Below are 14,509 nucleotides of genomic sequence, written 5' to 3'. Positions count from 1 at the left end.
AAACAGTCGGCGAGAAAAAACGACGAGTTCGTGCCCTCTAAACCAAATGTCTCTAGATCGCAGCTATAGAGTTGTTGTAGGAGCCAGCAGCAGCAGCCGCCAAAAGTCAACAACAACAACAAGAGACAAAAAAAATAAGAGGAATCAACATTCCCGCGGGAGTCGTGCTGCACAACAGCCGTCAGTTAACCCTCTTCTTCTTTTCTCTTTCGATACATTATCATAACCCCACTGCTTCACCCTTTCTTTTTTTTCTATAGAGCATCTCGGGTCTCCACAGCAACTAAAAGCAGTTTGAAATCATCCCACCCAGCCCAGCACAGCCCAGCCCATCCACTCAACTCGACAACTTATTCCAAACGCAATGCGGCGCGGGTGTTGGTATATACTACACATAATATTATATGTACGATATAATAGTTCATCTTTCGCTATAATGATATACCGCCAATAATGATGTAACGTTTGAATTTAACTCGGCGATCCTGTCGAAAGTTTATATGACGGGAAGGATCGTTTGACATTTTAAATTTGGAACAAAATAATTGCCGACATCTTCGCTCTTGTTTGCGTAGAGTTTTCTTTTTGATTTCTTTTTGGAAATATAGAATGTCATCTAGTTAGTTTAATTGCAAGAGTTGATTCGCCTCTCCGTGTGCGAATTATATGCGCATCACTTGGGAATGAAAAAGTTTATTTTTTCTTTTCCTGTTGAAGGCGTCAAAGGATTTATCTTTGATATGGGCGTACATCTCGTCTCCTTTCAATTAGACGAGTGCTACGCCTCCCGCCCTCGTCTGTTGTTGTCTTGAAATTAACTCGGCAGCGAGCTCCTAATAACCCCGGCTCCTTGCGCGAAATTGCCGACTAGACACACGGAGAGTCAAAAGAGAATATATAAAAGAGGAGCTCGCGAGTTATACACAGAAGAGATGTTGACATGGTGAGTTCATTAGTCGCTAGTTTGCTGGCTGCTCCTACCAGCTCCTGGTCGTCTTGTTCTGCTATAGCTCCTCGGCGCTATCTCTGTTTGTATTCAGTAGATATATATGTGGGACGTTGTTGACATCTGGCAGGAGCTCATTATAAAACTTGAAGGAGCTCGTCCAACTTTCTTCTTATTTTCTGCTCGTCTTCACCCTGGGGCTCCTAACTTCTTTCGCGTTGATTTAGATGGATGACGCGATCAAGAGTGAGAAAGAAAAAAATAAAAAAGTCTCTGATGTTGATGATGACGATGATGATGAGGAGGAGGCTGTCGACGGTTGCAACAGGAATCAAGCCAAATACATATATATGATGGTCTAATATTTATCTATAAATAAAGATAAGGAGCTAGCGCCGGATAGCTGGAGATGGGGAGAAGAAGAAGATGAGAGAAGCTCCTCTTGAGATGCTGCTGCTGCTCCTTCATTATTGGACGCTGGAGTGCCGAGGATAGAGTCGTCGTCGGGGATTGCATTCGATTCGCTGGGTGATGAAGAATAACGATCCGTCGATTTATTTCTATAAGAGAAACTGCTGCTGCTGGATGCGCTGGGGTTGGTCCCATAATATTATGAGTTGATATTTTCTTTATATTTATTTTTCGGTGGGGGAGAGAAGATCAAGGTACTGAACGCCGTTGTACCCATTGCTCGTTCTTATGCAATCAGCCACGAAGAGAGAGAAACCCTGCGGTATAGAGAGTAGTAGATGTATAGTAAGCCTATATTACCGAGAGGACTTGTGTGCTGTGCCTATGCTGGAAAGACAAAAGACTATACTGTAGGGGACCCAATCAGTGCACAACCCCAGAAATCTTTTTGTCTACTCAACCGCAGCGATTATTATTTTTTTTTTTTTCGTTCTCTCTCTCTCTCCACATGTTTGATTCATCATCATCACACACACAAAGATGAGAAAGACAAACAAATCCTCCAGGGTTTTTTGGTTTTTTTTTTGTTAGTTATTAGAACTGGAGGGGAGGACGAAACAAAAGGGAGAGAAAAAAAATCAATTGCCAATTATTTATGCGGGAAAGAAAAACAAAAAAGTTTGTTTGATGAAAACCAGCATCCATTACCATTACATAATATTGATGATACTGCACAAAAATATATTTAACAAAGAAAATATTATGAGTCTTTTTTTTATTCATTTTTTCATTCATGGAACAAGTTAACAATTTCAAAAGTTGTGTTAAAAGTTTTGGAAAAGAAATGTGTTGCGTATTGGACGTCAGAAACAGCCAAATTGAGAAAGCAAACTATTAACGAATTTGTTTTTAATGGTTAAACCGGTTGTAACGTGCGGTTTTAACCGCTTCACTTATGTAATCATTAGGTAACTCTTGAACATGCACGTCATGCCATCTAACGGACAAATGGATAACTAGTCGAACCGAACACGCAAACGAACGGGAGGCGCCAAACCGATTTTTGATTTCGGTAATAGTAGAAAATGATTATCATCTTAATTGTTATTTCCAGAAAAACAACTGCACACGGAAAGGTAGTTGGATCCTGACTATGACTTTTCCGTTTCTGTTAAAGATTCTTAATTCTTAGAATTGAAATGATTTCCTTAACAACATTCATCGAATAATATCGACGAGACTGTAAAAAGTAAAATAGAAAAGAAGAAATGCTTTTTTCATTGATTTATTTATTTTTATTCATTCGTGGTACAATTCAATAATTTCCAAAATTCATTACAATAACACGAACGAAAGTGAATCCACTTGTCCTCTGTTTAGTTTAGTGTGTGTGTGGAGGTGAGACAAGATGGCGCGACGACCGCAAATCAAACATAAAAATTCCGTTTCTTGTAAAATAGAAGCTTTTCAAAAAGAAATGTGTTGTGTACAAATGGCAGAACAGCAAAAACTAAATGAGAGAGAGGGGTGATTCTACATATCAATTCGGACTACCACAAATTAAAATTTTGATTTCTCTGATGCCGTCAAATAAGAACCAATTGACGATCAAAAGAAGATAGACTGGGCGCTCAAACTGAGGGACCTGCACAAAATGGTCGCATTTGAAATTATTATTATTACATACGACGACACAAGTGACGAATAGCAGCGGCGGATCGTTTCACACAAGACAAATTAGTGAACAATTAAAAATAAACAAAAGATAAACAGACACGCTAGTAAGAAATCGCGGAATATAATACGGGAAAATCTTGATTCTGTCAAAGTCTGGAGATGTTTTGTGTGTAAGTTTGATCGCTGATTGAAATTTTGAATGCGCACATTAATAAACTGCTTATATGTACAGAGAGCGTGGATTATTTATATACGGTTGACGTTGACGAATAGTCCACACACATTTCAGATGACGTAAGACAATGTTTTTTTTGTAGGTACAGAAACAAACAAGACAGCGACACGGACAATAATACGCCAGTTATAATATTAAAAGAAATTGAAATGCGTTAGTTTTTATTTGATTTTGTTTGTTTGTTTTTTTGAATAAAGTGATTTTTTTTTTGTTTTGTTTTTGTTTAATTTAAATTTAAATTTGTCGAAAAAAGATTTCTTAAAAAAGACGATAGATGGCGTTGGCGAGTATTAACGCCCAAAAAGAAGAAGAGAAGGTGAACGACGCCAGGGACGAGGATCTGCTCGACTCTCCCGACACTCTGGCGTGCGGGATGATGGGTCCCAATTCGTTGGAAGCCTCGTTGACGCTGCTCAAATCCTCCCAGATGCTTTGGCACTGCTGCAGAGGCGGCAGATAAGACGTCGGCCGGATCAGGTCCAACTCCGACGACGACGATTTCGACGTCCGTGGCTCGCTAGGATTGTCGGCTATTCCGAAATACAAGAGCGGATGTCCAATGCCGTTAACGTCCATTTTCAACAAGTCTAAAAAAAACAAAAAAAATAAAAATAAACAACAGATTCTTATTTATCCGTTTTTAACCTTTGCTATTCTTTTTCTATTCTGATTTGATGATTATCTCATTTTCAAACAAACGAAACGGTGTCCTATTTCTCAGACACTTGAGACGACTCGGCAAGTCAAGAATTTTAGGCCCGTCTAGGATCAAGTGGGTCTCATTTATCTATTGAGGTTTTTTTTAATAGTTATCGCCACGTAATCGAATATTATAAAAAAAAAGTTAAAAAGATCCCGAGATTTTGATATTATGCGACTGCAGTATATAATACACGCCCTGGCTCTATCGTTCGGACATTCCAATCGAAAAAGGATCGTGATGGGGACCGCGGCTCATTATTTTACCATTGGCTACCGTCGGGACTCGGATGCCCAGCCCAATGCAGCCGCCAGTGTGCGTGACGTCTTGCGGTCGGTCCACTCTCCAACTGCCATCCATGGCGCATTGATTGCCCTAAATTATGAAAAAATAAATTAATTCAAATAATCAAAAAAGATTAGGTTAGAAAAATCTCCTTGGTAACAATAACACAAAAAATCGAGTGAAATACTTTGAGTCCGTTGAGGTTGCGGGCGGTGGATTCGTCGTGAACGGTGATGATGACGGATTGAACGAAAAAATCAAATTCGGTGGCGCCCTGGACACGATCGGAATCCGAGCCTGGCGAGTAGTGACCAGTAGCCAAGACGGTCAGGGTCGCGTTGGAGCACACCGGATCGGCGAAATAGTGGAAAAGGGCCTGGAATGTCGGCGACGACGCTCCCGACGCCGAATACTTGCCAGCGCTCAATCCTGCCGTGAAGGGAAAGAATTGAAAAATGGGATGGAAATAATTTAGAAATTTTTGCAATTTTACCGTTTTGATGATCGGTGAATTTCATGCGCCGCATGAGGAAAGTTCCGATGGGCCTGGTTTCGCACGACGAGCTAATCCAGTCGCCCATCGGGTAGACGGGCAAACGAGGGCGGGCGTGAAGGTGAGGCGGCGACTTGTCAGTGGATTTGGCCACCAGCCGACACACGTGACAATCGCTCGACTAAAATTTAAAAAAATAAAAAAAAATAAAATAATCAGAAATTGCACAGCAAAATTCAAACAAAAAATTGAAAGAATCTCTTGGTCGAAAAAGAATTCAAAATTCCTCAAAAGTTTATCGGTAAATAAAATAGAAAACCAAACAAGGTTAAAGGGCGGGGTAACCACAAATCAACGCGGTCCCCCCGTCGTTCGTTATTTTTCCCTTTTGAGTTTTGACTGATGAACACTGAACACGCGAAATCATTCCAAAGGAAAATATATAAGAATAAATTGAAAAAAAAAAATAATAAAAAAAGCCCGTGGGAAAAAGAAATGTATGTAAGCACGGTGTCGATTTCATCATTGTTTACGGGTCCCCATATTAAAAATTCAAATAAAAAAAAACATTTGAAATCGATAATTTAGAGACACACAATGCAGCAGACATAGAAATAGACAAAAAAACCAAAATAATAATAAAAATGGGGGGAAATACAAGAAAACAATAGAGACTATAGCACACGCCGGGGTCCCGGATCGTATCCCCCCCAATAGTTTCCCTGACAGCGGGAGGTCTTGGCGGACCTTTTTTTTATTTTAAATATCCACGGCCCTTGCTGCCGGGGCCCCCCTCTCTTTTCTATAGGCGCCTTCTGCTGGTCTTCCGAGATTGAAGAAAGAGACAAAATGTAGAGGCACACAAATCAAGAATTCTTATATATATACACTAGAAAAACAAGGAGAAATATACTTCCTGCTGGGTATAGTCGGTCGGTATTATTTGTTTTCTCTTTTTCTTTTGTTTAAAAAATTTTTCTTGTTTTCTCCCCCTCTCATCTCACGGATCTATGTAAGTAAAAACGGCGGAATTTTTCTTTTCTACATGGACCGAATTCACGCTGCGAAATCCTTTCTAGACTGTTGTGTAGTATTGCCCGCGGTCTGGTAAATCCAACCCGATACGTCATATAAGAAGCGCGCCCAGGAGAGAGAAAAAGAGAGACCCCCCTGGACGAGAGGACCTGCCTGAGTTCTTTTTTCTGACTTTTTTGTTACGACCGACGCCGAGAATAAAAACAAGTCATAATAATAATCCCCAGACACGAAAAACATTCAATTTCTTTTTGAGATTTTTCTTTTTACCAAATGGTTTTTTTTGGGGGGTAGAGAAAGAATCCAGCGGATGTAAGAGAAAGAGCGAGTAATATGTAATTGCTTTATTATCTAGCGACCAAATCTATTACTGATTTACTGACCTCTTGGTGATCGTGACGGACGAGGGCCGGTTGGTAGGATGTAGGCCGGTAAGACGCCCGTTGCTCCAACTGCGAATGGATGTTGCCCAGGAAGAGGAGCGTCTGCATTGGCTGGGCATCCACCGCCGGATGAAGATGAAAGTTCTTTTTCTTATTGCCGCTGCCGGATGATGAAGATTTTGACTGCTGAGGAAATTCGGCCAGCAGATCCCTGGGCCGGCGGACAGTCCTAATCAGCTGGAGCTCGTGGTAGACGGCGTGGAAAGCGGCCAGGCAATCAATCTCGTCCAGGGCAACCGGCGTGTCGCTGGGGGTGGCGAAATCACCGCCCGTCGACGCCATCGACGCCGAGTGATGCGATCCGTTGTGGGAGACGCGCTTCGATCGCTGATCGGCGCCCATCTTGTTGTTGCTGTTGCCGCGCCCGCTCCCGTTGTGGCGCTTGCCATTGCTGGCCGTCATCCAGTGGCGATCGGACGAGCTCGACCTGACACTGGCCGGTTTGTTGAATGGCTCGGCCGATTTCCCATCGCCAGCAGCAGCCGGCCCGTAGTTGTAGATCAGGTACTCCTTGCGCACTCGCCACGGACGGTTAATGTACCCTGGACACGACCTGTGTTATCGAAATACATTCGGTTATCCGTCGTAGATAGTATCCATTATTTTCTCTTTTTATGACACAAGAAGATATGGCATCCGTCCAGCCCGTCCAGCCCGTCCAGCCCCTCTCTCGGCTGGACCCGGTCTAAATGATCAGACTGGACTCATTACTCCATCACTTATGGGAGTTTGCGCTCCTAAGAGTGGCCATTACCGGGTTGTTTACGGTGTCATTATATCAAGCCAAGTCGTACTATATAGACTCTTTATCTCAAACGTTAGGTATATATCTACGCTGGGAGAAGAGCCCGGAGAAATGCCTGTCAAAATCTGAGACTGGCCATATAAAATCGAACCCCTCGGAGGAAACTGTTTTTACGACAACAACCCAAGAGGGCCGAAGAAAATCTGCTGCCTGGCCAGTATCTTCATCGAGGGGCTACACACAGCCCCAAAAGTGTTTTGTATATACACACAGCACATATCCATCCATCCATCCATCCGTCAATGAAGAATTATTATATGAACCATTACGGATGGATGCCAGAGCATCATCAGCTCCTTTCTTTCAAGTTAAGTGAATAAACACCAGTCAAAATAACCCAAAGCCCCGACCAGATGAAGAGAGTTGTTAAGGAAAAATCAGGTATTATATACACAGCACAAGACACATTTTGAATCCAACCAAAACAAGAAGAAGAAAAAGAAACCGAGTGAAAACACGCGATGGATATACATACACACTAGTCAAGCTTGCGTGTCTGGCGTGTCTATGAGCCCAGCTGCTGCTGCTGCTGCTGTTGCTGGATGAGAAAAGTCTATTTCTTCTATTTTTTCTTTAAGAGAGATTTATTTAGCGGATAAATAACAGCAGCAGCCAGCAGTCAGCAGTAGACTCCTAGGAAAAATGTTTATCACAGATTATCGCGGTTGGCAGCCAGAGGATTTTCTCCTGTTGTTCTTGGGAAACTTTACCGGATCACTTTTCTATTCTTCTGTTATTGTTTCTTTTTTTCTTAGGAAGAACAACAACAAGCCAAGTGACGACAACAGCCCCAAAAAGTGATTGTCTTGCTAAGATAAGACTCTCGTGTGTTTTTGAGAAGAAAAAGAAAAAAACTGATTCCGGAACAGCCCGGAAGAAGTAATTGGGGGGGGGGGGGAGACTAAGATAATATTTACCGATTGACTCGTTGCATCACTTCGTCGACGACGTCCTCGCTGTAGGCAACCAAATGGACGCGGTGTAAGGTGTACTCGGACTCGGCGGCGCCTGGAACGACCCACGACGGCTCCCGCATCTGCAGCTGCCCTTTGGCCGTCAGCGTGTACACTGGCGTCGTGCACCATCTGATTCGAATTTCCCAAATGTTTTATTTTGATTAAGCCATTGATTTTTATTGATTTTCAAGATGTGGTGGATGTTCGCTTACTCGTCGCCGTAGAAATGCTGGAGCAATTTGAAACTGCCGTCACGCTCAAACTGGTACTGGCGCAGGACGAATTCCGGCCCGGGTCTGGTTTCGCATCTAATTGAAACAAGTTACACACAGACGCATCAATCAAAGAGAATCTAGTAGTTATACAAGAATGTTGATTGAATTATGAAAGGCTAAACAAGAAATCAAATAGGATTTCTGTTATTTGTCATTTTTGAATTGTTTTTTAAAAAGAAGAAGGAAAATAACAGGAATATCTGCCCATTGTCACACAAAAGGTGATGGGGTCGAATGTTTTCTGTGGTGGGAGTTTTATCGTATCGCATTTCGAAATCTCTCTCTCTCTAGAGAGAGAGAGAGTCGGATGGTGTGCTGGTGTTGAGTCGTTTGTTTAGATGGAAAGAACAACAGAACAATGGCTCAGGTTATAACACGCGCTCCCAGCTCCTTGAATGCTTTTCTTGTCTGGCGGGTGTGTAGGCTTTTTGTTTTCCCATCCGCACCGGAAAGAAGAAATAAATTTCAATCCTCTAGAAGCTTCCGTCTTGAGTGAAAAAACGGAGGCTTATAGGTATACTATCACTCCGCTGTCCGGTTCTTTCGTCGGCGTTTGAAATCAATTTACAAAATCATCGGCAAGAAAGAAGAAGGTCTGCTAGTTTTAGAACCTATAAACTAGACACCACACAGCACTTGCCGGATCTTTGTGTGTGTGTTTAGACAACTAAGACGAGATGGAATTTCTACGAACGGAATTTCTTGTGTTGAGCTGAACTGCTGTTCCTGCAGTAGCCCGGGGAGAGAGCCTAGGCTCTTTATCCGGGCCATTAGCTGATGGTGTTTTGATCTGTTCGTGTCAAATCTATCCGTCTGCTGGGCATCACCCCAGCAGTTTATAAAGGCCACTGTGCTGCGGTGTGCTCTCGGGAGAGAATGTTTAGACCATCGGAAATATATTCTCGTAGTATGTGTGTGTGTGTTTCTCTTCTTGGGTTCCGGCTCTCTCGCACGTGATATACACGGGACGGCCGCCCAACACTAGAGAGTAGGGGATAGCGGGCAGAAAAAGCGGCCGTGTGTGTAACACACACAAACATTGCGGCGTCTAAACAAAACCCTAAAAGGTTTCTCTCGTCGTTGGCCCTCTCTCATCTCACACTCAGCAGCATCGCCTGCTGGAAAATCTTCCGTTTGATTTATCAAAGAATCTTCTTCTTCTTCTTCCAAAATGTCCAAATGGAGAGAGAGAGTTTCCCTACACACTCAAATTGATGGCGTGTGACTGGCAACATCGATTGGCACATCAATCCCTCAAATCGAGTCGAAACAATGTACAATGAACCGAATTTCACTCATCTTTATCAACTCAAAAACTTTCATCTGTGCGGGTCTAATTTATGACTGGGAATTATTCACCGAGAATTGTCTTTTTTTTTTGGGGGGGGGGGGGGGGAAAGGGCCTGACCACATCAGATGGTCAAGAAGAAGAAACAAGAGACCATTTTTAGTGAAAGAGCAAAGAGCAGCGCCATTCCCAATCAGACACGGCGAAAGAGTGGGGGGGTCAGTTCAGCCCGGCGTCCAGCAGCGCTGCATTCCGCTGGGCTCCCAATCGTCTGTGAAACGCATCCAGCACCAGCAGAGAGAGTCCCATCGTCTCTCAGAGTCTCGTCCAGCAGTCCGATGGAAATGGAGATCTCTGCTAAAGCCATAAAGTGGTTCGTGACACAAAGAAAAATATGGAGGAGGATCTCGAGTGACACCAGCACGTCTCTCTCTCTCTTTAACTCTCAAGTTCCTTTTTTCTTTTTATTTTCTCAAAAAATGTTTCTTCTTCGTTAAATTCTTAGACCGAAGAAGAAGTTTACCCTCTAGGAAGAAGAAAAAGGCAAAAGCTTCTGGAGACCACCTAAGGTATCAGCAACTTTGAAACCCCCCAGCATTTCAGGGGGGAACAAAAAGTTTTTGACAAGAAAGACTAAGTTAAAGATAAGACACAGAAAATGTTTCCAAAAAGGGAAATAAAAATTGTCAAAGCCCCCCTATTCTGTTATTTGACAGGCCCAAAAGGATTTGCCACTCAAATAAACTTTTGGTTGTTTTATTTTTGATTGTCTTTTTCCCACAACACACTATTTCATTATATATACTATATATATATAAGATGATTGACCGACATCAAAATCAAACGCAATTGGATTTCTTTTTCTTGCTGCCGTTGATTTCCCGAAGTATATAGTCCACCCCACCCCCCAAGCGGCACATAATACAATAAGACTTCATCACCGGTCCAGCACCGCCAGCACCACACCCTCTTATCGTCTCACTCCAGTCAAAGCAATTGACAGCTCTTGTCGGTTCCTCTCACTCTCCGTGGTCCCCCCCCCCCGCTCTCTTATAATAAAAAAATACGTGAACCTATTCTCTCATCCTGTATAGTGTGTACACCCCCGCGTATTCTCTCGAGTCGGTTAACGACGCAATCACGAGACAAGCTCAACTCTCTAACGTTTTATATAGAGAGTACTACGCCGGGATTTGTTGTCTGTCCGTCCGTCCGGAGAGAGAGAGAAACAGACAATATGGGACCCCGGACCCTCTCCGCTTTTCCAGGATGACATCCGCAGCTGCTGTCGTCATGGAAAGAAGAAGACAAACCGCCATGACAATTCCTTATTTCCACCCTAGCACAGCACACACAAAATGTTCACACAGAGAGAAAAAGCCGGGAAGCTTTTTGCGAGAGTTCCATTTCCTGGACCGGATCTGGTCCTTGGTCCTATATAACCCCACCGATGTGGGGTTGGGGTTTTTGGCGGAAACCGAATCCCATTTTTAGCCCCCCTTCTTTCTTGGCCAAAGGCGTTGGTCCGAAAGATGTACAAGGGTAGTATAAAAAAGAGTCGTATTACATATAGTCAATATATCTCTATGTGTATGGGTACAGCAGAGTTGACTTTGACCTGTTTCTTGTTTCTTTTGAAAGTTGGAGGCGACAGAGCGACGACGACATTTTGGTTGAGGGGGGACAACGTGTTGCTTTTAATTAGTGTAAAATGGGGACGTGACTATAGACAAAAGTTCTTCTACTCGAATGACAGTGGCGTTGAAATATGTCGACAGCTAGAAACGGAATCAAGTGCTAAACAGTCGATGCTTGAACTCGAATTGACTTACTCTTGAGAGACCCATAGACCTTTGATGTCTGGCGGATAGGAAGCGTGAGCGGAGCGTTCGCCGTGCTGGACCCGCCTGAAAGCCGATGAGCATTCGGGTAGCGATTCGTCCAATTCCAGGAGGAGGTTGTTCATCAGGATGGATGGATCGTTAGTGTCGCCCAACCGATTAGCGCGGTGGGTTTGACGGTTGCTGTCGGCCGACGTTGTCGCCATGGCGACCGTCACCATCAGCGCGACCAATCGCAAGGATCGACCTGCAATAATAATTCACAGATAAATAACAATAATAATGACGAAAATCCCTGACAAATGCATTAACAACCGAAAATAATAATAATATGCTTGATCAGCTGCCACTAAATAAGCAAGCCCTACATACTAAGGGGGGTGTCGAAATTGTCCTGGATAAACACAAACGCGCCCCTCCCAGTTTCTCTGTGTTATGGCACATCCCCCCCCCTCTTGTTGTTATTCTCACACCCCAACACCACCACCACCGCCTTTCATCGTCAATCAGTTCATAATTTTGTTTTTCCCCCCTTCAAATCCTCTGATAATAAACCAAACACAACCCTCACAAGTCTGGCCATTTTCACGGTCATTATTATTTGCTGCTGCTGGGCGGCGGGAATCAATGAACGCGCGGACGCCGCTTATCAACCACACGCGACCGTTTGTGTGACTTTCCAGTGTGACGTCCGGTGTTGTGTTCCGTCGTCGTCGCCACGTCAGTCGATGGGACCTAGGCGGCGCCTCATCCATTATGACTTTAATCTCTTTTTTCCTTTACCGACTAAATGTACATATCCCCCCGTCTGCTGGTGAAGTGTGTGTGAGAGGCTAGAGAGCCAAAAGACATAAATGCACACGGGGGTTAAAAATGAGCAGATGAGCGCGGGCGCCCAGCGGAATATTCTTTTACGATCTTTGCGCTCCATTTTTAACCATGATTTCTTTTTATTTCTTAGGGTTATATAGACATATAACTTGATCACATCCATACATAATATTCCGGCAGAGAAAGAGAGAGAGAAAGAAGAAGAAGAAAATAAAAATGGCAGGATCTATCTCGGTCGTATTTATAGGCCCTCGGTGTAAATATAAACTTTTGTGTGTGCGCTCCGGCGGCAGTGACACGCAGACGTCGCACGATAGGATATAGAACAATAATATTCCACGTATCCCCCCACCCACCACCCCGTCTCGTCCTCTTATGTGTGTGTGTGTGTGTGTGCGTATAAAAATATCCAACACACAAAAGAAAAAAAAAAAAAAATGGGCATTCCTGCTGCAAGAACGACCGAAAGGAAACACACACAGAACGGTAGCTACCACTGCAGTCTTAGATTGGTTGTTGTTGCTGTTCACGTATATAGGTTCTACACGAACGAGTTAACATTTTCTTTTCTTCCTTTTTTCTATTTGAAAATATGCCGCCGGGTGGTTCGGATCAATCCTGTCAACGTGAGTCTAGACGACTCTACTATAAAAAAAAAGCGCCGCAATATTGAAAATCAAAAGTTGCTTTTCTTATAGTTGAATAACGAAAAAATAAAAAAAATCTAATAATAAATATATGAACGAATAATCGGCCAGACGAATCGGAAACCAACAAAGTGTTATGTCCACGCACGAAATTGTCAATTTCAAAAAAAGCCAAAAAAAAAAGGGGAAAAAATCAAATAGGAAATGGGGAAATGGGGGAATTTTATAAATATAGAAAAAATAAAAAAAAAGAGAAAATGGGTAAAGCGTCACTAATATGCCCAGAGAGCTATAAGGGGGGAAAGAGTGAGAACGGGTGGGCTGTGATAGAGGTAATGATCCGTGTGTGGTGACGGAATGAATAATTAAACGACGCCGAGGAAATAGCTTCTGGTAATAGACAGGAAACACGAACAAACAACTTTTACTTATTTCTACACGGACGACAAAGTTGTTGCTGTTTCTCCCCTCTTTTTTGGGTGTGTGTGTTTTCCCACATAATAAAAAAGTTACGAAAATAAAAGCAGAGAATAATTGACTGGCGGCCCATACCGTTCATTCTTTGAAGTTTTTCCAAGGTGTTGACGTCTTAATAAATCGTCGGTTCTCTCTGATTGTGTTTTCACGACACGGACGGAACTTTGCGGAAGCTCAGCCACAAATAGCGGACGTTAGATTAGTTCTAGTCAAGTCAGCCGGCATTAATGAACTCTCACACTGTTGACGCAAGGCGCACTCTGAGCACTTAATCAACGACTGTCACGACGACCCGAATAAATGTGACGCAAGTGGTTGGTGGACGGGAGGAAAAAGAAAAAAAAACAGTTCACATTTAGTTTTAATAGCTGCCACACACATACACACGCCCCACAGGTATGTGCTGGTTTTTTTAAGACCGGAAATCTCTCTCGACAAAAGTTGAAAGAAGATGAGGAGCGTAGAGAAAAAGGCGAACCTGGCCCTTTGACCACTAGGAGTCGACTGAGACCCTAGTAGGGACGACCCGTCGCTCTTATCACCCAGCAGTGCGGCTGGGGCGGGTTCCATGTACACCAGTTTTCTGTGTGTGTGTGTGTGTGTGTCTATACGTGAACTCTATACTCTTATTTTCACTCTTTTCTTTCGCAGGGGGGCTCCTCCTTTTCGGATGAATTATTATTTTCTTTTGGGTTGTTCGTTCAAAAAAGAAGAAGTTTTTTGTGATTGTAATACGCAGCGGAGCAGTGACGATTGCCGCATCGATCTTGCCAAGTTTGAATGAAACATTCTTCTTCTTCGGCTTGGGTTTCTATTGGAAACAACCACCTGCACCAGCATTGGATGGATATATATATTTTTGGTCATACGGGACAAAGGCGCTGCCTTATAATGATACACAAAAGTCCGGCGGTCTATCTATTCATCCATCCAGCGATCCGTATAGGAGAAAAAGAAAGAAAAATAACGAGAGCTAAAAAGGGCTGTGAGTTGAAATCAATCTTCCGTGTGTGCTGTGCTGCATGCGCTGGCACGGTTTGACTACTACTACTATAGGGTTCGGTCTTCGTCGTGTGCCGACGTGATTTTATTCACTGGCCAGTTCACTTATTATGATTATTATATACGACCCCCCATCATTTTCTATCTATGAATTTTGGTCGC

At 43.1% G+C, this 14,509-nt stretch overlaps 1 protein-coding gene across 1 annotated transcript; it reads right to left on the bottom strand.

Moving 5' to 3' along the window:
• Positions 1–3,015: 3,015 nt before the first annotated feature.
• LOC124333504 (protein APCDD1-like) lies at positions 3,016–13,850 on the bottom strand. Its single transcript, XM_046788971.1, has 9 exons — positions 13,421–13,850; positions 11,382–11,637; positions 8,199–8,294; positions 7,948–8,115; positions 6,166–6,778; positions 4,748–4,928; positions 4,442–4,683; positions 4,236–4,344; positions 3,016–3,856 (listed from the first exon to the last, which is right to left on the bottom strand). Exons 1-9 carry the CDS (start codon positions 13,425–13,427, stop codon positions 3,528–3,530), a joined length of 2,001 nt encoding a protein of 666 aa, XP_046644927.1. The 5' UTR covers positions 13,428–13,850; the 3' UTR covers positions 3,016–3,527.
• Positions 13,851–14,509: the final 659 nt, after the last annotated feature.

Source organism: Daphnia pulicaria, chromosome 1 (genome assembly GCF_021234035.1).
Source record: "Daphnia pulicaria isolate SC F1-1A chromosome 1, SC_F0-13Bv2, whole genome shotgun sequence".
Lineage (NCBI taxonomy): Eukaryota > Metazoa > Arthropoda > Branchiopoda > Diplostraca > Daphniidae > Daphnia > Daphnia pulicaria.
This window is presented reverse-complemented; position numbering and strand designations above follow the sequence as displayed.